A 24,085-nucleotide genomic window follows, 5' to 3' on the forward strand; every position below is an offset into this window, starting at 1 on the left:
TCTGTCACTTAGGTTTTGGAAGTTTTGTACCTTTTTAAACTTTGCAATCCTGCCTGTGTAGGGAAGTCCCGGGCACTTAATGTAGATCCAAAATAGTAACTCCAGCAGTCTTAGTACTGAGCTCTGGGGAACTACATTATACAATTCTCTCCAGTCGGAAAACCACTCACCTACTGTCTGCATTCCAAGCCTCAGACAATTTTGTATCTACATTTCTCTAAATATTGTGTTCCTGATTTACTCCCCAGTTTTTCTGAATGAAACATTGTAATGTTATCTTGCTGTAAACACTATTTAAAACCACTGTTTCATTTAACCCAGGGGATCAGTTAGCTCAGTTGGCAGGACAACTTTTGCCCGAACCGTCGATTTTCATGCCCCTCAGATGCTGCCTGACCTGCTGTGCTTTTCCAGCACCACTCTGATCTAAACTCTGGTTTCCAGCATCTGCAGTCCTCACTTTGGTCTGGCTGGTTTGCAATGCAGAGTGATGCCAACAATTTGGATTCAATCCCTGCACCAGTTGAGGTTACTCTCCTGTCAACCCCTCCCAATGCTTCGATATCAGATCGCCTCTCTGCCTTCTCCACTCCAAGGAAAACATTCCCAACTTCAATTCCATTAGCGATCTTTGGATGACAGCATCAACTGCCAAAAGCAATGCTGAAATATTTTGTCTACATTGGTGGATCGTCACACTCAAATTACATCCTAAAATTCATTCACTTCTGCCCAATTTGTCACACTCCTGTTTGATAATGTTGAGGAGCTGATGTTGGACTGGGTTGGACAAAGTTAAAAATCACACAACACCAGATTATAGCTGAAAATGTGTTGCTGGTTAAAGCGCAGCAGGTCAGGCAGCATCCAAGGAACAGGAAATCAGAAGTTTTGGGCATAAGCCCTTCATCACACCAGATTATAGTCCAACAGGTTTATTTGGAAGCACTAGCTTTCGAAGCACTGCTCCTTCACCAGCTGATTGTGGAGCAGGATCATAAGACACAGAATTTATAGCTATATGATCCTGCTTCACAGCTACCTGATGAAAGAGCAGCGCTCTGAAAGCTAGTGCTTCCAAATAAACTTGTTGGACTATAATCTGGTGTTGTGATTTTTTTAACTTATAGTTATTCCTATCGTTCTTCCTGGCTTGCTTTCAGACCATTAAGACTTGACCATGTCTAAGTGAAGGCAGCCATTTGTGACTGTATACTCAAGACCTGGTTCAGACACAGCCCCCTTTCCTGAAGAATATTAATGAACCACTCAGTGTCTGAGGTAACCCCATGGGTTTCCAAGTGACTTAAATGTTTGGCCCTCATGAGTAAACTTAGAGAATTCTCCTTAGAGACGGATTGGAATTCAGAGGGGCGTCTAGTATCATAACAATTAAGCTCAAATATTTAATTTTCATTCCCTGTGAAGAGTGGGCTCCAGTTATTAATTGTAAAGTAATGAACAGGGTATTATTGAGATGTCATAACAATCATACTTTAATAAAATCAGAAGAGTATGTTGGGCAACAAATTTGTGGAAAATAGCTATGTGCTGGATAAGTCCAGGTTATTTACTTTGGAGCAGTGAAGGTTGAGGGTGATCTGAAGGAGGTGTGTATGATTGTGAGGGGCATGGCCGAGGTGGATAGAAAGAAGCTATTCCCTTGGTTGATGAGTCAGTAACAAGGGGCATAATTTTGAAGAGAAAGGCAGGACCTCAGCTTTTGGAAGTATTCTTGGATGAACACTTCAAATGTGATACCGTGGGGCCACGGTAGATTTAGAGTACAGATTCGATGGGCCAAATGGCCTCTTCTATGCTGTACAATTCAATGAAACCCTGGAGCTCCCACCCTGACAGCACTGTGGGTTACTCAGGACTACCTTACGCGAAACAGCACGTTCTCCAGAGTTTTGAGAGATGGCCCCATAAATACTCATCCAGACAGGGATGGTCGATAAATACTCACCCAGACAGGGATGGCCCCATAAATACTCACCCAGACAGGGATGGCCCCATAAATACTCGCCCAGACATGGATGGCCCGATAAATACTCACCCAGACAGGGATGGCCCCATAAATACTCACCCAGACAGGGATGGCCCGATAAATACTCACCCAGACAGGGATGGCCCCATAAATACTCACCCAGACAGGGATGGCCCCATAAATACTCGCCCAGACAGGGATGGCCCCATAAATACTCACCCAGACAGGGATGGCCCGATAAATACTCACCCAGACAGGGATGACCCCATAAATACTCACCCAGACAGGGATGGTTGATAAATACTCACGCAGACAGGGATGACCCCATAAATACTCACCCAGACAGGGATGGTTGATAAATACTCACCCAGACAGGGATGACCCCATAAATACTCACCCAGACAGGGATAGCCCCATAAATACTCACCCAGACAGGGATGGCCTGATAAATACTCACCCAGACAGGGATGACCCCATAAATACTCACCCAGACAGGGATGGTTGATAAATACTCACCCAGACAGGGATGACCCCATAAATACTCACCCAGACAGGGATGGTTGATAAATACTCACCCAGACAGGGATGACCCCATAAATGCTCACCCAGACAGGGATGGTTGATAAATACTCACCCAGACAGGGATGACCCCATAAATACTCACCCAGACAGGGATGGCCCGATAAATACTCACCCAGACAGGGATGGCTCGATAAATACTCACCCAGACAGGGATGGTCGATAAATACTCACCCAGACAGGGATACCTACATCCCACAAATGAAATAAAATCAGCGTTGTGCATGGTTCAGTTTGTGCCCACTAACTTCCTTTCAGCAGAATGTTCCCCCCCCCCCCACTATTGTATCATTATTTAGATTTCTGAGTTGCTGTCAAAATATTCTCGGGGGGCGCCTTGTGGTGCAATAGTGGTGCCCCCCCCCACCTCCTGAGTGTATAAGCTCCAGGTTCGAGTCCAGCTCCAGGGCTCCCTGCTCAAGGGAATTGCATTCACCCACCTGCCCAGTCTGATCCTTCCAACACACACTAATGGTGGGTGGTAAGAGCAGGAGCGATTCCTGGTCAGCTGGCTGACGGAAAGATCTTTTACCATCACTGCCCATTGCTCCAGACAGCCACATGGATGTTAGTAGCTCAGACTTCCTGTGTAACACCCTGCCCATCATTGTTACATTAGGTTTTGCAGGTTCCAATCACTGGCCATGATCTTGCAACTCATACATATTTTATGCACCAAAAAGGCCCTTCAGCCCTTCAGTTCCTTGCTGGCCATCAAGTACCTATTTATTCTAAACCCATCTTCCAGCACTTAGCCCATAGCTTTCTACGCAATGGCACTTCAAGTACTGATTTAAATATTTCATAAATGTCTCGAAGGTTCCTACCTTTACCAAACTTTTAAACAGTGAGTTTCAGGTAGCCACTATCTTCTGGGTGAAGATATTTTTCCTCAATTCCCCTCTAACCCCATGCTCCTTACCTAAAATCTGTATCCCCTCCACTAAGGGGAAATGTCTGCCCTGTCAGTGCCCCTCAGAACATTGTAGTCCTCAGTCAGATCCCCTCAGCTTTCTCTGTTCTCTGAGCCTATGTAGTCACTCTTTTGAGCTGAAACACTCTGGCCCAGGCAACCTCATGGTGAATCCCCCCCTGCACCCTTTCCAGTGCAATCACATCCCTCCAATAGGGAGGTGACCAGAACTGCACACAGCACTCCAGCTGTGGTCTAACTAATAGGAAGGGCTTAGAGGGACTGATCAGATTAGATTAGATTACTTACAGTGTGGAAACAGGCCTTTCGGCCCAACAAGTCCACACCTACCCAGCGAAGTGCAACCCACCCAATACCCCTACATTTACCCCTTACCTAACACTACGGGCAGTTTAGCATGGCCAATTCACCTGACCCGCACATCTTTGGACTGTGGGAGGAAACCTGCCATTGGCCAAGTGCTGGCAAATGGGACTAGATTGATTTAGAATATCTGTTTGGCATGGACCAGTTGGACCAATGGGTCTATTTCCACACTCTATGCCTCTATAATGTTATAGACAGCTCCATTATGACTTCCTTGCTTTTGTATTCAGTGCCTTTACTAACAAAGACAACTTTCCCATATGATTCCTGAACCACCTTATCGATCTATCCCACTACCTTCCAGAATCAATGCACAGGGACTGATCTGCTGCACTTCCTCAGGTCCATATCTGATGGCCATCTTCCCACACCTCCCCCCCCAACCCACTTTGTGTTCATTAATAAAGTGTGGACAATGCCATTTGTCAACATTGTTTCAACAATTCTGGCCAGCACTTATTGTCCACTGACTACCCAGAGGGCAGTTAAGTGGCAGGCACTTTGCTGTGGGTCTGAAGTCACATGTAGGCCTAACCAGGTGAAGTTGGCAAGTTTCCTCACCTGAACGACTTTAGTGAACCCGATGGATTTTAAACAACAATTGACAGGGATTACTAGGCGTTGGTTTGTTTTGTTGGCTGAGAGGCTGGTTAGCCATGCAGTGGTGCCAACAGCGTGGGTTCAATTCCCACAGCAGCTGAGGTTACCAGGAAGGACTCTCCTCCTCAACCTCTCTCCTCGCCTGAGGCATGGTGACCCTCAGGTTAAACCAACACCAATCGTGTCTGTCTAATGAGAGAGCAGGTCTATAAGCTGGTAGGCGAAAGTGAGGACTGCACATGCTGGAGATTATGGTCAGGAATGTGGTGCTGGAAAAGCACAGCCGGTCAGGCAGCATCTGAGGAGCAGGAGAATCGACGCTTCGCGTAAAAGCCCTTGAAGGGTTTTCCTACTCCTCAATGCTGCCTGACCTGCTGTGCTTTTCCAGCACCACACTCTCGACTCTAATCTGATAGGATGATGGTGAAGTTTACACAATTGCCATTCAGCTACCTTTTATAAAATCCAAATTTTTATTGAATTCAAACTTTATCATGCTATGGTCAGATTCGAACCAATGTCCCCAGAACAGGACATTGATAGCTGATAGACCCTGTTTTCATGCAAGATCATCTTAACTGCATCTTTCTATTTTTGTGGCATTACTATTTAATCACAGAGTGAAGAATATATTGCTAACTGACTACTCTGGAATATTAATGCAGATCTAATTGCAATTATTGTGCTTATGTTTATAACTTGCTATTTTAATTTTTTTGCAGGATGGATGACAATTATAACATAATTCCCCATGGAGTTAATTTTCAGGATGCTATTTTTCCAGACACAACTGAGAACATGAAGATGTTTTCCAGTCTATTCCAGTTCTCTAATTGCACACAAGGGCAACATTTACTCCAAACTTATGCCACTGACTGGGAAGCCCAGGAGGACCACAGGGTAAGGCTGCCACCTACTGGTCACCTCTATTGAGCGTTAAGGCTCTGTGGATCTTTGGTAGCAGAATAGCACTTTGAAATCATTATGATTGTTTGAAAGCCAAACGTCCATGTTGTCTCATTTTAAAGTTCCCATCTATAAATCTGATGAATGTCTGCATATTTTAATGGAAATGATTGAATGTCAAATGCTTTTTAGTAGTTTGAAATAGGATATCATTTATGAGCATAAAAAATAAATTGTTTCAGTATGACATTCTTGTCTATATTCTATTCTGGATTCTTACATTAAGCTAAGGTAATTCTATTCACTTTAAGAGACTACTGTATCTTGTTTAATAAAATTGTGCCACCTCAAAGAATTGCAGGAATCCATTGTGCTTACAGTTTTTTTAATATGTAAATTTGAAAGTGTTTGGCAGATCTTCCATTGCAATTTGTAACTGTGATTGAACATCTGCGCCTGTTTCTCTGAATATATTTCGTAAATGATCTTGGGATGCTTTGTATAGTCAAGAATACTAGACAAATTAATTTTAATGTTACAAAAGCAAAATATCATGGATGCTGGAAGTCTGAAATGAAACAGAAAGCACTGGAGAAACTTGGCAATTCTTTGAAGTTTGTGCCAAGTATAGACAGGGTGGTTAAAAAGGCGTTTGGCACATTGCCTTCATTACTCCTTTGACTATAGGAGTTGGGACATCAGGTTGAGGTTGTACAGGACATTGGTGAGGCCTCTTCTGGAATACTGTATTCCGTTCTGGTCACCCTGTTATAGGAAGGACATTACTAAGCTGGAGAGGGTTCAGAAGAGATTTACCCGGATGTTGTTGGGAATGGAAGGTTTGAGTTATAAAGTAAGGCTGGGTAGGCTGGGACTTTTTTCACTGGAGTATAAGAGGTTAAGAGGAGATCTTGTAGAATAATAAAATAATGAGATAGATAGAGTTGATGGTAGTTGTATTCTCCCTAGAATTGGGGAGTTTCAAGGCTAGGGGTATGTTTTTAAGGTGAGAGAAGAGAGCTTTTAAAAAGTCGTGAGTGGCAATTTTTTTTACATAGAGGGTGATTTGTGTCTGGAATGAACGTTCTGAGGAAGTGGTGGATGTGAGTACAATTACAATGTTTAAAAGACATTTGGATGGAGACACGAATAGGAAAGGTTTGGAGGGATATGGGCCAGGAGCAGGCAGGTGGGACTGGTTTGGTTTGGGATTATGTTCGGCATGGACTGGTTGGACCGAAGGGGCTGTTTCTGTGCTGTATGACTCTATGACTATGTTGAGAGAGAAAAACAGAGTTGTGTTTTGAGTCTGGCATAATATTCTTCAGGACTGAAGGGGACTGGAAAGTGATGGTTTTTATGCTGTTGACAAAGGCATAGAGAAGGTGGGGAGGAGCAAGTGGAACAGATGGTGACAATGCCCAGACGAAAAGAGAAAGGGAGTGTTAATGGTAGTAGGAGAGTGATATAGGTGCAGGATATGTGTTAATGGGGGGTAGTAATAGAAGAAAATAAGTCAGCTCTACTGAGAGCAAACCCATGTAAATGACACAGTGTGAGAGGGGGAAATGGAGGACAGTGTTCATGCTCTTGATATAACTGCATAGAGGCTGCTTTCCATCACGAATTGCCCTTTAGTTACACATGCCCAGTACATTGGCTCTGAGCTAGCTGGTCAGGGCCTGTCTCTGGAATGAGAATAGGCTTGGAATCTGCTGTTTAGATCTGTCAGCTAGGGCTCCCTGACTGGGGCTGTTAACCTGAGCCGATCAGGAAACTCATAGTCAATGAGATCCACCTGGGCTTCATTCCAATACACTCTAAAGTAGTTAAAGTTGAGAGTTTAGAAAGCTATAAAACGTGTTAATGGAAATTGCGTACTTCATTGGAATGCTGCAACAGGCAAAAAATTGAAATGTTTGTGTGAGAGTAAGGATGTTACTTTCCTCACCTTTCTCATGCTCTATACTATAGTGCCAGTCTATTCACTGCCAGCTCTGAAATCCTTTCATTCACACAATACCATTTCCTTCTCTGCCTCTCCTCACAATAGTTACCCACTATCCTCAAATCTGTTCTACCTCTGCCTTAACAGATTCTCTCCTGTCAAGATTAGAGTGGTGCTGGAAAAGCACAGCAGGTCAGACAGCATCCGAGGAGCAGGAAAATCGATGTTTCAGGCAAAGGCCCTTCATCAGGAATCAGGTTCCTGATGAAGGGCTTTTGCCTGAAGTGCGATTTCCCTGCTTCTTGGATGCTGCCGGACCTGCTGTGCTTTTCCAGCACCGCTCTAATCTCCAGCATCTGCAACGCTCACGTTTGCTCAGATTCTCTCCTGTTTCCATTCCTTTCTTCAATTTTCTCTTCCTATACAAAGCACGCTTTCCCTCCATTATCGAGTATTTGATCAACAAGTCCACCCTGACCCTCCGAACAGTAACCCACCCAGACTCATTCCTCTACGTTTATCCCTGACTAATGTACCTAACTTACAAATCCTTGAACACAATGGGCAATTTAGATGGCCACTTCACCTAACCTGCCCATCTTTGGCTTGTGGGAGGAAACCCACACAGACATGAGGAGAATGTGCAAACTTCACGCAATCACCCGAGGCTAGAATCGATCCCGGATCCCCGGTGCTCTGAGACAGCAGTGCTGACCACTAAGCCACAGCAATTGATTGATTGAGAGCGAGTCTCTCTGCTCTCCCCACTCCCTGCAAATCCCCCTCCCCATACTCCTCCCCACCACACTCAACAAACGATGGCATCTCTTCTCTACAAGTACCTACTGTGCTGTTTTCCCGTTTCCTTTACTCATTCTCTGCCTTGTTGCCTCTTTTCTCTTTAATTTACTTTCATGTTTCTGCCCTTTTTCTTACTCTTCTCTATTTCCTGTTTCTCCCCATTATGCTTTCTTTTCCAGTTGGTAACATTTACACTGCAGTATGGGAAGGTTGACAGAAGAGGGTTGGAAGTGTCGGGGAATAAATTACAGCAAGATCGGCAGGAAGGAGAGGTACCCTTTGTGCAATTGTAGTCATGTACAAGAGGTTGCACAGTGGACCGAGGAACTGAAGTAGGTGTGGGTGGCTGCTTTCTATGTGTCTCTGACAAACTCAAGACTGAAAGAACTTGTGTTGCAACTTTCACAATTGCAAGATATCCCAAAGCGCTTCACAACCAATGATATGCTTCTTATGTTTCATCATTGTTATAGTTTCGGAGAAATTTCATTTAAATTTCACTAAGCTTTCTGTTGTGAGCATGATACGTCAGAAGTCCAGGTTGTTCAGAGGGGTCTGGTGTTGCTTGCGGAAGATGACCTAGTGCTGGTTATATGTTTATAGTTATATAGCTGGGATTTTTGGGTCAATGATCAAAAAAAAGTATGGATGTTTAGATGAGGAACTATTGTAAATATTGTGGCAGCTGTATCTCATCTTGTGGGAGAAACTTTAAATTGAGGCAGAATGTTATGCTGATTGTGAGAATAATACATATAGAAGAACAGAGCCACAGAGAAAAGGGAACACAGCCTTGATACAGCTGACCATGACTATATGACTTGATATAGTATGGCAGTGATGACTAATCTAACGTAGATTGTAGACACTGTAACGGGGGGAAAGTCTATTAAATGGTTAGAGCATTGAGTATAGCAAGTGGAAGGTCATGTTGTGGCTGTACAGGACATTGGTTAGACTACTTTTGGAATATTGCATGCAATTCTAGTCTCCCTCCTATAGGAAGGATGTTGTGAAACTTGAAAGTGTTCGAAAAAGATTTGCAAGGATGTTACCAGTGTTGGAGTCATTTGAGCTTCAGGGAGAGGCAGAATAGGCTGGGGCTGTTTTCCGTGGAGCTGAGGGGTGACCTTACAGAGCTTTATAAAATCATGAGGGTAATTGGACAAGGTCTTTTTCCTGGGTTGGGTGAAGTACAGAACTAGAGGACATAGGTTTAGGGTGAAGGGAAAAATTTGAAAGAGAGCTAAGGGGCAACGTTTTCATGCAGAGGGTGGTGTATGTATGGAATGAGCTGCCAGAGGAAATGGTGGAGGCTGGTACAATCACACCATTGAAAAGGCATCTGGATGGGTACATGAATAGGAAGGGTTTAGAGGGATATGGGCCAAGTGCTGGCAAAAATGGGACTAGATTAAGATATCTGGTCAGCATTGACGAGTTGGACTGAAGAGTCTGTTTCCGTGCTGTACATCTCTGACTCTATGATAAGTGTGATTTCTTTACCGGTTTCCGGCCCACAGGTTAGGCTGGTTAGCACTACTGCCTCACACAGCCCTAGGCACCTAGGTTCGATTCTAGCCTCAGGCAATTGGAGTTTGGACAGTCTCCCTGTGTCTGCGTGGGTTTCCTCTGGGCGCTCTGGTTTCCTGTCACAATCCAAAGAAGTGCAGGTTGTGTGAATTGGCCATGCTAAATTGTTAGTGGTGTTAGGTGCATTAGTCAGGGGTAAATACAGGGAAGGAGAATGGGTCTGGGTGGCTTACTCTTCGGGGGTTAGTGTGGACATTTTGGGCTGAAGGGCCTGTTTCCATTCTGTAGGGAATCTAATCTAATCTAAAAAGGGTAGAGCTGATGCACAATGCTTCATTCTCCACCACAGCTACAGCAAAGGTACGGGCCCTGAATTCACCTCAAGGGGGAGTGTTCAGTTGGTGTTAATCTAACCCACACTACCTCATCCTGGCAGCTTCACCCCCTCCCCCCACAAAAAAATGGTTTGGGTTGTTGTGCCAATGGACACTTTCAGTTTTATGTTGTAGCCTCAAGTCTCTACGTTCTTTCCATCCCCTGCCTGAGCAGGAGTTTCTCCCATTCTCACCACCTGCCAGTGATCTGCTTTCGATGGATTTGCAAGTTGACAGCCAAACCTGGCCTCATTAGGGGCGGAACCTCCTCAGCTGTCACGTCTTGGAATGGGACTTGAACCCAGAGCTTCTGGCTCAGAGAGAGGGATGTCACCCACTGCACCACAAGACCTCCCTAGAAATAGTGTCACTAGGTTTGATGTTTCCATTGTTTGCTCCATTCCAAGGTATGTACCTCAGTATCAGCCACAATGTGGTGACTTGCTAAAATCACTGCATATGCGTGTTCTTCCACCGTGAATGATTGCAAGGAAAGTTCCAAAATTGTTTTTATGGATGTGAACATTTATTGCCCATTCTTAATTGGGCAGCTAACTGTGTGGGTCTGGAGTCACCTAAGGGGCAACGTTTTCACACAGAGGGTGGTACGTGTATGGAATGAGCTGCCAGAGGAAGTGGTGGGGGCTGGTACAATTGCAACATGTAAGAGATATCTGGATGGGTACATGAATATGAAGGGTTTAGAGGGACATGGGCCAAGTGTTGGCAGGTGGGACTAGATTGGGTTGGGATATCTGGTCAGCATGGACGGGTTGGACCGAAGGGTCTGTTCCTATGCTGTACATCTCTATCATTGTTGAGACTATATGCCCAGAATGTTTGCCTGGGATTTTGGATTGCTAGTCCAGTGACATTACCATTACACCATCTCCTCATTTTGTTTTAAATCATTGTAAGTCTGACAAAACAGAATCAGAATGGACACTGGCGGAACTCAAGACAATGTTTATATCCATTGCATTTAATTTTTTTATACATGTTTATTGATTGTAGGCATCACTGGATGGGCTAGCATTTATTCCCTCCAGAATTGAGAAAATGGTAGCGAGCTGCCTTCTTGAACTGTCGTACTCCGTGTGCCCTTAGGGTGGGAATTTCAGGGATTTGACCCAGTAACAGTGAAGGAATGGTGATATATTTTTAAGCTGAAAATGTGTTGCTGGAAAAGCGGAGAAGGTCAGGCAGCATCCAAGGAGCAGGAGAATCGATGTTTCGGGCATGAGCCCTTCTTCAGGAATCATGCCCAAAACATCGATTCTCCTGCTCCCTGGATGTTGCCTGACCTGCTGCGCTTTTCCAGCAACACATTTTCAGCTCTGATCTCCAGCATCTGCAGTCCTCACTTTCTCCTGATATATTTCTAAGTCAGGATGGTGAGTGGCTTGCAGGGGAACTTGCAAGGGGTGACGTTCCTATGTATCTGCTGCTTTTATCCTTCTTAATGGTGGAGGTTTCGTGTTGAGGAGATGATGCTGAAGAGGGTTGGGAGTTGCTTCAGTGAATCTTTAGTTGATTTAATAAATGAAAAACTGTAAACAGGCCAAACAACTAACTGATTAACACTTTGACAATGATTAAGGAACCTAATTATCCTAAATCTTCCATCTTCATCTGATTTCATTACTTCAAATTAATTCATGAAAACTTATTAATAAAAGAACACATTATGCATCTTGTTCTTTGGCTTGGTAGTAAGTTTGGATTATTTGTTCTAGAAGCAATAGTTCAATCTTGGATAAAGTGCCTGTCTTTCAAAATCACAAAATTACATTGGAATCCAATTGTTGACACTGCACAGTGTAAAAGGCTTTAAATATTTCAGTTTTTAAGAAGTAATATTTTTAATGATGCTAAAAACCAGTGCTATAACTAACATGTATGTTATCTATTTCTGATTAGCCTGAATTTACCAAGAATAACTTTTAGGTTGTAAATAGTTTTATTGTTTCAATTAACCTGTTGTCTGTTGCACATTGTGTAACCATAGACTCTCCATTTTCAAAATATCTGATTGGCATTTCCGTCCCCCAGACTTCTTCCATTCCCAAAGAAACCAGCCTTTCTTTCAAGTCCAGTTCGCCAAATTTTAACTTTTGTCACATCTTTTAAATATCATGTCAATTTTTAATCTTCAATTTTATATATTACTGTATGCAAATTGACTAAGATAAAGTGAGAACAATTAAATGTTAGAAAATGTGTTAAAGGATATGATGTGTCCCTCCGGGAACACTTAAGCTTTCACATGGTTTGTAAGTGCTCAGACCATTTCTCAAATGACAGTGTCATCAAACTAACACCCACCGAACTGATAAGACCCAGAGTACTTGACAACAGCCTATTCCTGTCCCGACAACACATTGCTGCAAGTGACATGATGGTACTAGGGCTCTGCAAGAGATCAACACATCAGGATGTTTAGAAACCAAATATTTTTGTTTGCAGGCAGAGAAAGAGAACACAGACACCCTTTAAACTGTGCTTTATTAACAGTGCCTGTAACTAATCCTGTAAGATCAAACAGAACGAATATCACTGAAGAGATTAACAGATATACTCTAATCTTTGAAGAGGGTAAAAGGTTTTAAACAGTTGGGGATTCTGTGACCTTTGAATAAATAAGGAGACAGGCAGTCCCTGGGCTACAATTTGGCTCTGTTCTCAGGTCCGTTCTCCAGTTGTGATTTGGAGATGCTGGTGTTGGACTGGGGTGAACAAAGTTAAAAATCACGCAGCACCAGGTTATAGTCCAATAGGTTTAATTGGAAGCACTAGTTTTCGGAGCGATGCTCCTTCATCAGGTGATTGTCTTGAAGGAACAGTGCTCTGAAAGCTAGTGTGCTTCCAGTTAAACCTGATGCTGTGTGATTTTTAACTTTGTTCACCAGTTGATTTGTGCATAAGTTAAAGCATCAAGCAGAATGATTATAAAATAACAACTCATGAGGAAACATCTACATGTCAGATCTTTCAAATTAAAATTAATATGATATCTAATACAACATCATAATGCTTATTTGGGATAGTCAGCACAGCTTTATTTGGGAGAGTTCTTGTCTTATAAACTTGGTTGAGTTTTTTTGCAGAAGTGAGGAAGATGATTGCTGAGGATCGGGAAGTGGATGTTGTCGATATGGACTTTACTAAAGTATTTGACAAGGTTCTGTTTGGCAGGCTTATCCAGAAGGTTAAGTCACGTGGGACACGGTGAGTTGTTATGGTGGCTCAGTGGTTAACACTGCTGCCTCACTGCACCATGGACCCGGGTTTGATTCCAGCCTTGGGGGACTGTCTGTGTGGAGTGCACACATTCTCCCAGTGTCTTCTTCAATCTAATCTCATAACTGATGTTCTTAATTCCTTGAGCCATTTGTGTGAGTTGCTTCTGTGCTCTCTCTCCAATGAGTTCCTATCCTTGCAATCATGTGTATGACTCTCCAGCTGAGGTTTAACAAATGTACTTTATCTGTCTGGTCAAACTTTTAAACATCTATCCTTTCACATCTGTGCCTTGGCAATGAACTCCGCTGCAACTCTTTGATGACAGACTCCTCCTAAATATTAATTTTCCCTTGGCTTGGAGAAGCAGCTTCGATCATGACTGAAGGAAAAGAGAACCTGATGGAAAATTGAAAAGTAAAGTCAATGGGGAGATACATTTTGAAATCTTCTTGTGTTTAATATTCTCACATGGCTTTACCTTATGTTTGAAACGTCAATCCTCCTGCTCCTCAGATGCTGCCTGACCGGCTGTGCTTTCCCAGCACCACCCTCTCAACTCTGATCTCCACCATCTGTAGTCCTCGCTTTCCCCTAGTTGATCTTTACCCTCATTAAGCCTTAATCAGCAGAAATGTGATGCTTTTCCCCAGGGGAACAGTTGGCTGAGAGACTGGTTTGTGATGCTGATAGTGTGGGTTCAGTTCCTGCATCAGGGTTACTAGGAAGGGCTCTCATTCTCAACCTTTCCTCTCGCCTGAGAGATGTGGCCACCATGTTAAACCAATTCCAATCATCTCTCCTTAATGAGGGAGCAGCTCTATGGTCTGGGATGGCTATGGTGATGTTCCCTTTACCTTTATACTCAATGAAGCTCATTGGCTTCAATATTTGTTTTAGAACTCAACACTATTTTAATGATTTGATTCTATTTTATAAAATGAGTATAAGTTTCCCTCACAGTATAGATTGAAGCTTGTATTTAAATAGTTTAGATTTTAGTTTAGATTTACAGTGTGGAAACAGGCCCTTCGGCCCAACAAGTCCACACCGACCCGCCGAAGCGAAACCCACCCATACCCCTACATTTACCCCTTACCTAACACTATGGGCAATTTAGCATGGTCAATTCACCTGACCCGCACATCTTTGGACTGTGGGAGGAAACCGGAGCACCCGGAGGAAACCCACGCTGACACAGGGAGAACGTGCAAACTCCACACAGTCAGTCGCCTGAGTCGGGAATTGAACCCGGGTCTCCAGCGCTGTGAGGCAGCAGTGCTAACCACTGTGCCACCGTGCTGCCCAATAATTCAGCCATAGTGAGTTCACCCACATTCATTAGTTGCTCTCAGTGAAAACATTGTCCATCAATTGTGCTTCTGTAATCACCTGTTACTCTCATATATCAATGGAATAACCAGCAAATCCCAGGGACAGAAATTTCATTTTGTGTATTGAGTGTCAAGTATAATTTTATAAATGTGTTAACAATATCATTATACCAAAAGGGGCTAACTTCCTGATCAATCTGCCAAAAAATGATGGAAAGATAAGGAGGATGGATCATGTGGGAGTTTCTGACAAGGCTGCCAGTTTGTAATTCCTTCTACTGAAATCCTGCTAGCCAATCAGGCCTCAGTCTGATTATGTCTCGGATTTGTGCCTAAAACATTTCAATGAACATAATGTAATGGTGCTGCTTCAGTTGGCACCATGTTGCGTTGAGTGAATTGGACCCTTAGTCACCATCAGGTAGAATTGCTACCACCATGCTCCTTTTAGTTTGGAATCTACAGGGTTTGCCTGTTCTAGTGTGTTAGAGGAAACCCATTTGATGCTCCAATGAGAAGAGGTTCTTATTTTAAGCTTGGCATAATTTATTACATGAAAGCAATCAGGTACAAGATAATATTGTTGCCCTGTTGTTTCTAAGATTGAGGTGATCTACATGGGAGATTTTCTCCTTTGATGTCCAGAGCTCTTTGGCCTTTTCTCCAGCCAAGTCCTTAGATGTCATCAGATTGGTTAGCTCTCAACTCTGTTTTCAGAATGAACACTTTTGGAATCATTACCTCTCAGTCTACAATATTGAGTCAAATCTTTTCTCATTTACTCCGTGTTTGCTCTCCTTACTCACCATGTGCACCCTCTTTAAGTATCAGCTGGGATTCCATTTCCAACGGTTTCCTGTGAGGCAATAACTTGAGCTGTTATTAAGGCCGACTCTCCAGTGCGGTACTGAGGGAGTGCTGCACTGTCTGAAGTCCCATCCTTCAGATGTTAAGCTGAGGCTTTGATTGCCCTCACAGTTGGATTATGACCTCCCCTCCATCATAAGGTCAGAAGGGGGGAATGTGCAATCATAGACAAAAATGTTCAGCCCCATCCTCAGATACTGAAGCAATCCATATCCAAATGTAGCAAGATCTGGACATTATCCAGGCTTAGGCTGACAAGTGGCAAGTAACACTTGCACCACACCAGGACGAGACAAGGACCATCTCCACCAAGAGAAAATCTAACCATTGCTACTCAGTGTCCTGTTGGCTGACCTTTACCTCTGCCCTTGTGTTGCCTCATACCTGCCACAAAGCCCTCTTGAAACTTTTCCTGTGTGATGTGCAAATAAGAGGAAGACAAAAGTGGCAAGTGGGTTTCCAACTTGCACTTTTGTCGGAGAAACTGTTGGAGAAATTAGCCCAATAAATTAGAGATCACAAAACGCACTTCAAAGTGAAATTGACAAACAGTTTATTAGTACGGCCATATCATGGAAGACGAAGCAGAAACAGCACAGACAGTTTATCCAGGTAGCTGAGATTTCTTTTCCTCGAGGTGAGGACGAAGCCAGGTTTTAGAAGAATCTTGTACAACAAGGTTAATTAAAATGGGGAAAGATACAATGTATTTGGAAATTGAGTAATCTACTTACAATGATGATAATTGGAAACCAGTTATCAGATGAATGTCCTCATTCTCGATACAATGCAACATCCTAACAGTGTCAATGGGTCAAGAGATTCCAGTCTTCTTTGCTGGTGGGTGAGAATGTCTCTTTTGAAACAATAAGGTGCTTCCATTGTCTTGTTCTGGGAGTGAGGTCCTTGGTGGTGCCTCTCTGTCTGACCTGTCCTTTGTGTGGCTTTGGTATTGCTGTGTTATGAGACTGCCCTCGGGGCTTCGGGACTGCTATAATGATCTGGTATTGTTAGTGGGTTTTGGGAAGTGTATTCCCTTGTCTGCAAGTGCTGTCTGGTTTGGTCCCTGCTGAGGCATTCTGGGTGTTTCTGGTATAGTTTGGCTAAGTTTGCTTTCCTATGTTCTGTGTGGGCCTACTATGGGTAGGCAGGATGGCAGATCTTTTCCCACAACTTTTCATATTACTCGAGATCAATGACACGACGTTACTAATCCATTTGCAGCCTTTGCAGTCCTATGTGTGAATCACTCTTACATTGCCATATGCTATTGTTACAACAAGATGAAGACAGGTCATCAGCTTCTCCCATTTTAAACGTTATCCCTCATTTCACAGTGTACTCTCTATGAGATGCACTGCAGAAATTCACCAAAAAATCCTCAGGCAGCACCTTCCAAACCCACGATCATTTCCATCTTGAAGGACAGGGTAGCAGATACATGGGAACACCACCCCCTGCAAGTTCTCCTCCAAGCCACTTACCATTCTGGACTTGGAAATATATCACTGCTCCTTCACTGTTGCTGAGTCAATGTCCTGGAATTCCCTCCTGAAGGGCGTTGTGGGTCAACCTACAGCACATGGTCAAGAAGGCAGGTCACTCCCACCTTCTCAAGGGGCAACTAGGGACGGGCAATAAATGCTGGGCCCAGCCAGTGACACCCAGATCCCACAAGTGATTGAATAAATGATTTTTAAAAAGGCACCTCCTCAGCTGATTTAAACAAATACTTTTATTTTTTCTTAAGCACATAACTATCATACTTCAACTAAAACACGATTAACCAGTTTAAGATGAAGTAGCCAAATTACAGGGACTTTTATTACTCACTAACCCCCAGAAAGACCATAAAAAGCTTAACGCATATTGAAATACAGGTAATATGTTTAAAAAGATGTTTGGTACAGGCAATAAGAAGAGACTCATCAGTTCTGAAAACAAGGTAAAAACAATGACTGCAGATGCTGGAAACCAGTTCTCAAAACAAATACACATGGAGCCTTTGAAAAGTTAGATTTTAATCCTGAAGCCAGTTTGTACATCTTAAGTTCTTAGTGAATGGATGTTGTCCTAAGTTGCTTTTTACATTGGGCACTGACTTCTAAATCGAGAGACTGGAAAAGAGAAGCTTTTAGTGCCCTTGCTGTTACCAGTTCATATTTTTCTCTCTTTGTTACTCAAAGTTGCTGTTGATAAATATCCATTTGTATGTTCCTGAGTCTGCCTTCATTGTTTTTCCAAGCTAAATGTTCCACAGGTAACCTTCCAAAAGCACTTACCCTGCATGTTCAAATTAATCAGGAAATGCAAATGTCTTGAAGCTGACTCAGTTTGGTTTCACTGTCTTTGGGTGAAATGGTAATTCAGTACTGACAGGCTTTGTATATTCACTCTGGTTTCCTAAGGCTTCAATTTGTCGTCAGGTGATCATGACAGCCATCTTGGGTCAGTATTTGACCATGATGGTCTTAGATGTTTTGATCAGAGGATAGAAGGTGCATATCAATGGCCCATATGTAAGATTATTGTAACATTATGTATATTGCTTTCCAGTGTTTTCAATACTTCCACCTTTTATTTTAAAAGCTTCCTTTTCTTGCCTGTTCCTGATTCTATTTTGGAGCCGAATGCTGCATTCTGCCTCTATAATTGGGTTAAATCAAAACAAAATACTGTGGCTGCTGGAAATCTGAAGCACAATCAGAAAGTGGTGGAGAAACTCAGCAGGTCTGGCAGCATCTGTGGAGAGAGAAACAGTTAATAATTGTAGTCCAGAATGATTCTTCTTCAAAGCAGGGTGATACCAATCTGAAATGTTAACTGTTCGTCTCTGTCCACAAATGCTGCCAGACCTGCTGAGTTTTTCCAGCAATTTTTATAGTTGTTTATATTATGGGTTTTTCATAATTTTATCTGTGTTTCACTCCCCCCTCTCTCTCTGTATTCCTCTCAATCTTTTATATTAGGATTTGAATATGTAAAAACCTTGAATAATATTTGCCTCTGCACATACTAATTTGGTATTGATGATCGCATCCTCTTAAAATTGGAGAGCTTTATGTTTTTCTGATTTAGCCTGAGGAATGTTCGAGGAGCATGGGTTTAGTTAAATGGTATTTGTGTTGTTGAGTTGTCGGGCCCCCACTCTTCTGACATGTCTCATGTGATTTCAAGAGGTTTTTGAACCCAGAGTGTAACTTTAATTTTACACCATGCGGAGGAAATATTCTTTCCATATGTGGAACTGAGGTACCATCATCGTTGCATGTTCTTCAAGCCTCATTAAACAACCAGGAGGTGTGATAACAGAAAATAGGAGCTAAGAGCAAGGAGGGGAAATTAAGACAAGTTAGAACAATTCATTTAATCTAATGCTGTGAACTGATTTGAGTTACATCGTCCAAGTTAAATAACAACTTCTGTTTGTTTTAGAATATGTAAATATTAGTGGCACAATGAGAGAATATGGTTATTTTATTTGGACTTTGATCAATAAACTTTTAATTAAATCCCATATTATAATATTATGTTCCTTTTCAGAATTTTGACATCCTCAGAACCTCTTAAGTAGATAAGGGTCTTGCAAACTAAAAAGACATGGAAATGGTTGCAGGATTACACCATCATGGACAGAGCTTAGCTACAAAATGGGCTAGTCATGTACAGCAGTCAGCAGAAGCTGTAGAGGCACTGTGACTGTGCAAATTAATGTGACATATCAAATGTTGTTTGTTCCTGCAGATGTTCTTTTACCTCTCTCTAAATACATTATATTCTGGACCAAACTAAGCCACAGCCGAAAAAGTTTGATGGATATGGAACTCTGAGCACCACTAGTAAAGTGACCAGACAGCAGAGTTAAATATGTTTTGAAAATTGCCCAAACTTTTCATTCTCTCACCCACAGGTCATGCTGCTATAGCGCGCGTTTCGTCAACGCACTGTAACACAGTTGATGAATTGGGGTTGCAGTTTCTAAAATGTGAATTGGCTGTAACTGATTACAGCGCTATCACTTTAAGTGCTGTTTCTAAAAAGTGATTTTTCTATAACGTGGGGTCGCACAAGAACACAACCATCACATTATAGGAGAACGACCTGTACTTGTATTTTAAGTTGTGATATCTTAATTAACAACTTTTTCAATAACTTTTTTTTATTTAACAACTACAATTCTGGTTGACTTACTGTAAGGAACCTGATTACATTTTAAGTGATTCCTCACAGTTCAGGTTTGAGTATCTTGTCCAGATTGCAAGTTTATTACTCTGACTGTAAAGCACAGTAATTGTTGGTGATTATATGAGAGAGAGAGAGGTTTACTGCAGACATGAGATGATCAGGTTTGGCTTCTGTCAGTATTTTTCTTTACAGCTCAGCTGACAGCTTTTCTCAGCAGGACCCTCCCTGTACAAGGGAAACCTTTACTTAACCCTCCCATTAAAGTCCAGAATCTCCACCTTTGATGTCAACTCAGGGTCATATACAAGCCTCCAGATGATGATATCCTGCTCGTTTCTACAACTGCCCTGTGATATCTGTCATCCAACTACATCAGGACCAGCTCCACCTCCCGCTGCCCTCTACTTTGCTCTCCAAAATGGATCTCTGTAGCTTCTCAACTCTGATCAAACGATGGAAATACTGACATTTTCTGTTCTTGCTGCCACTTTTTAGAGCTCATTGTTGCCGTTGCAATCTCAAACACCTCTTCTTCTTAGGCAAATTTTAAACAGATGCCTCAGCATCCACATTTCAAAAGATTCCAGTTTGTTTCCCACAGATCTTTACTGATTGTCCCGAAGAGGGCAGGACGGCAATTGGACAAAAAGACCTTATGAGCTTTTCCTTGTTGCTGCTTGAGTTTTCTTGCTGTTAATGTAGCCTTCATTGTTAATCCCTAACTCCATGAGTATTAAAAGGATTTGTCTTCCATTTGCTTGCAGGCAGAACAGTGGACATGATCTATATGGATTTCAGTAAGGCATTTGAGTAGGTTAGATCTCATGGGAGAACTAGCCATTTGGATACAGAACTGGATCAAAGATAGAAGACAGAGAGTGGTGATGGAGGGTTGTTTTTCAGACTGGAGGCCTGTGACCAGTGGAGTGCCACAAGGATCAGTGCTGGGTCCACTACATTTCATCATTTATATAAATGTCTTGGATATGAGCTTAAAAAGTATAGTTAGTAAATTTGCAGATGACACCAAAATTGGAGGTGTAGTGGACAGTGAAGAAGGTTACCTCAGGTAATAATGGGATTTAGATCAATGGGCTGAGAAGTGGCAGATGGAGTTTAATTTAGATAAATGCGAGGTGCTGCATTTTGGGAAAGCAAATCTTAGCAGGACTTATACACTTAATGGTAAGGTCCGAGGGAGTGTTGCTGAACAAAGAGACCTTGGAGTGCAGGTTGATAGCTCCTTGAAATCATTACATTTTAAGTGATTCCTCACAGTTCAGGTTTGAGTATCTTGTCCAGGTTGCAAGTTTATTACTCGGAAAGATATTGTGAAACTTGAAAGGTTTCAGAAAAGATTTACAAGGATAATGCCGGGTTGAAGGACTTGAGCTGCAGGGAGAGGTTGAACAGGCTGGGGCTGTTTTCCCTGGAGTGTTGGAGGCTGAGGGATGACCTTATAGAGGTTTATAAAATCATGAGGGGCATGGATAGGGTAAATAGGCAAGGTCTTTTCCCTGAGGTGGGGGAGTCCAGAATTAGAGGGCATAGGTTTAGGGTGAGAGGGGAAAGATATAAAAGAGACCTAAGGGGCAACTTTTTCACGCAGAGGGTGGTACTTGTATGAAATGAGCTGCCAGAGGAAGTGGTGGAGGCTGGTACAATTACAACATTTAAAAGGCATCTGGATGAGTACATGAATAGGAAGGGTTTGGAGGGATATGGCCAAGTGCTGGTAAATGGGACTAGATTAGTTTGGGATATCAGGCTGGCATGGACGCATTGGACGGAAGGGTCTGTTTCCATGCTGTACATCTCTATGACTCTCTTTGACTCTGAGATAGAGAAGGCAGTAAGGAAAAGCTGGTCTTTCTCTGTGTTTTTCCACAGCTCCCTTTTGCAAAGATAGTGCCCGTAGTATTTTCCTAAAGTGGCTTCAGATCTGGATCCTTATGTAATACCAAAAAGTAAAATTCAAACTTTTTCTCAGCAATGTTCAACTTTCATGGTGTGTGATCATATGGGTCATACTTCCAAGAGGAAATTAAGAAGACAGCATGTAATTATACTCTGAACTAGATAGTTACCTTGTCCTAGTTTGGTTCTGACCCTCTTTACAGCAGTGTTGAAGGTGAGTTGGTTGGATTATGTTTTGTTGGATGTTTTTGTAGATACTTTGTCCACTGCCATTCTTATGATATGTATATTACAAAATTGTGTCTGGCTATTTGTGAAGTTTTTTTATATGTTCTGGTACTATTGTCTTAATAGATGTGTGGATGAATAGTGTGAAGTGAAGGAGTACATATTTTAAAATAATTAGAAGCTGTAAACTGCTACTTTACTACCTAGTAGCCTTCCAATTATATCTATCACCTCTAAACCAATGACCACTTCGATCCAGTAGGACAAGGGCAGGCAGGTAGGTACATGGGAACACCACCCCCTGCAAGTTCACCTCCAAACCTCTCACCATCCTGACTTGGAAATATATCGACGTTCCTTCACTGTCGCTGAGTCAAAATCCTGGAATTCCCTCCCGAAGGGCATTGTGGGTCAACCCACACCACACTGACTGCAGCGGTTCAAGAAGGCAGCTCACCCCCCACCTTCTCAAGGGGTTAACTAGGGACGGGAAATAAATGCTGGGACCAGTCGAGGAGTGATTTTTTTTTTAAAAGTCCACTGATGGAAGTCCAATGCTGAAACGTAAATACAATATTGGGCAGCAATAATAATAATTTGTATTTGTAGAGTTGAATGTGGTTAAGATAGCCCAAGATTCTTCACAGAAGCCACATAAAGAGAAATCAGTGTGGGAGTCTGAAACTTGGTCAAAGACATTGCGTTTCAGGAATGTCTTAGAGAAGAAAGAGAGAACGCACAGAGAGGTGATGGAAGAGAATCCCAACAGTACACTGAGAGGCTGTTGGTGGCTATAAGCTTGGCCACCAATAGTAGAACTTGGAGATGGATAGAATTAGAGGAAAGTTATGAGGTTTGTGGGATGAAGGACATTAGAGATAGGGAGGGGCATGCTCATGGACGGATTTAAAAACAAGCTTGAGAATTTTATAATCCATACACTGCTTTTATCTATGAGCGATTGTGGTTCACCGAGCGCAGGGGTTATGGGTGAATGGCAAAATGACACAGACAGCAGATCCTGAATCTGCTAAAGATCTCAGCAGGGTGTACTCTGAACAAATGCAAGTGACGAAATGTTTGTCTGGCAGCACTGTGGCACAACAAATGAGAAAACTCTGGAGTTTTGAAGAATTAGATGGATCTGGTACAGTAGATAAGGGGTGCAAGTCAAACAGCCAAGGCAGACAAGAGCTTGGCAGAGAATCAGATGGACTGAAAGGTCTGTTTTCATACTGTATGACTCTATGACACACAGAACCCCATAACATTCTAACAAGACTAGTCAGGGTAAATGTAATGGCGGTTCCAATCACTGGAGAGTCCTGAACCAGGCATCACAGACTAAGGATAAGTGGGTGGTCATTTTGGACTGAGATGAGGAGAAATCTCTTCATCCAGAGAGTGGTGTACTGTGAAATTCTCGGCCACAGACAGTGATTAAGGCCAAAACATTGCATGTTTTCAAGAAGGAGTTCAATATAGTTCTTAGGGCTAATGGGTACGAGAGAGAAGGCACAAACAGGGGACTGAGTTAGATGATCACCCATGATCATATTGAATGGTGGAGCAGGCTGGAAGGGCTGAATGGCCTACTCCTGTTTGTATTTTCTACATTTCTAAAAGCATCTTCAGTTCTTAGGGGAAGGTAAAGATTCAGGGTGATTGAAGATTCTTGTGGAATGTTGTCCAATGCATTAGGTTGAAAAAAAAAGATTAGATCATCAAGCATGTATGGTTAATATTTCAAGAAGAATAGAAAAGGAGATGATAGAGGTTTTCATTTATGTCTTCTTTTTTGTTTCTTTACTTCTTTAGATATTAAGCACATATACTGGATGACCTATTTGAACTGAGGATCCAGATATGACTGACTTAATTTCTGATCATCACATATGACACTCCATTACAGAGGAATCAAATAAACAGGGGTAGAAGCAATTTCACAGCTATATAAAGTCCTCAATAAACCACACCTGGTGTACCATGTGTAGTCACAGGCACCATAACTTGCAATGAACATATTGGTCTTGATGGAATGGGGAGTGTTGATTTATCAGAATGATGGCTAGACTCTGGGTTACATCATGAAGAGGGCCTTAACAAACTAGGGTTCTGTATCCTTGCACTTGGAAGATTAAAGGTGGATTTGATCAAAGTTTTCAAGATATTAAGCTTAACGTTTGTGGTAGGCTGGGAAAAAAATTCTTCCAAATTGGGAACCGAGAAATAAGGAACAAAATCTAAAAATTAGAGCCAGAAATTTCACAAGTGAAATCTGGA

General features: G+C 42.4%; 1 protein-coding gene across 1 annotated transcript in view; it reads left to right on the forward strand.

Annotated features, from left to right (window-relative positions):
* Positions 1–24,085, forward strand: part of ccdc3a (coiled-coil domain containing 3a) — a 71,061-nt gene that overhangs the window by 1,861 nt on the left and 45,115 nt on the right. The window contains exon 2 of the mRNA XM_060843086.1: positions 5,192–5,369. Coding sequence (XP_060699069.1) covers positions 5,192–5,369 — 178 coding nt within the window. The remainder of the gene's footprint in view (positions 1–5,191; positions 5,370–24,085) is intronic.

The sequence above is a fragment of the Hemiscyllium ocellatum genome, chromosome 23 (assembly GCF_020745735.1).
Source record: "Hemiscyllium ocellatum isolate sHemOce1 chromosome 23, sHemOce1.pat.X.cur, whole genome shotgun sequence".
Taxonomy (NCBI): domain Eukaryota; kingdom Metazoa; phylum Chordata; class Chondrichthyes; order Orectolobiformes; family Hemiscylliidae; genus Hemiscyllium; species Hemiscyllium ocellatum.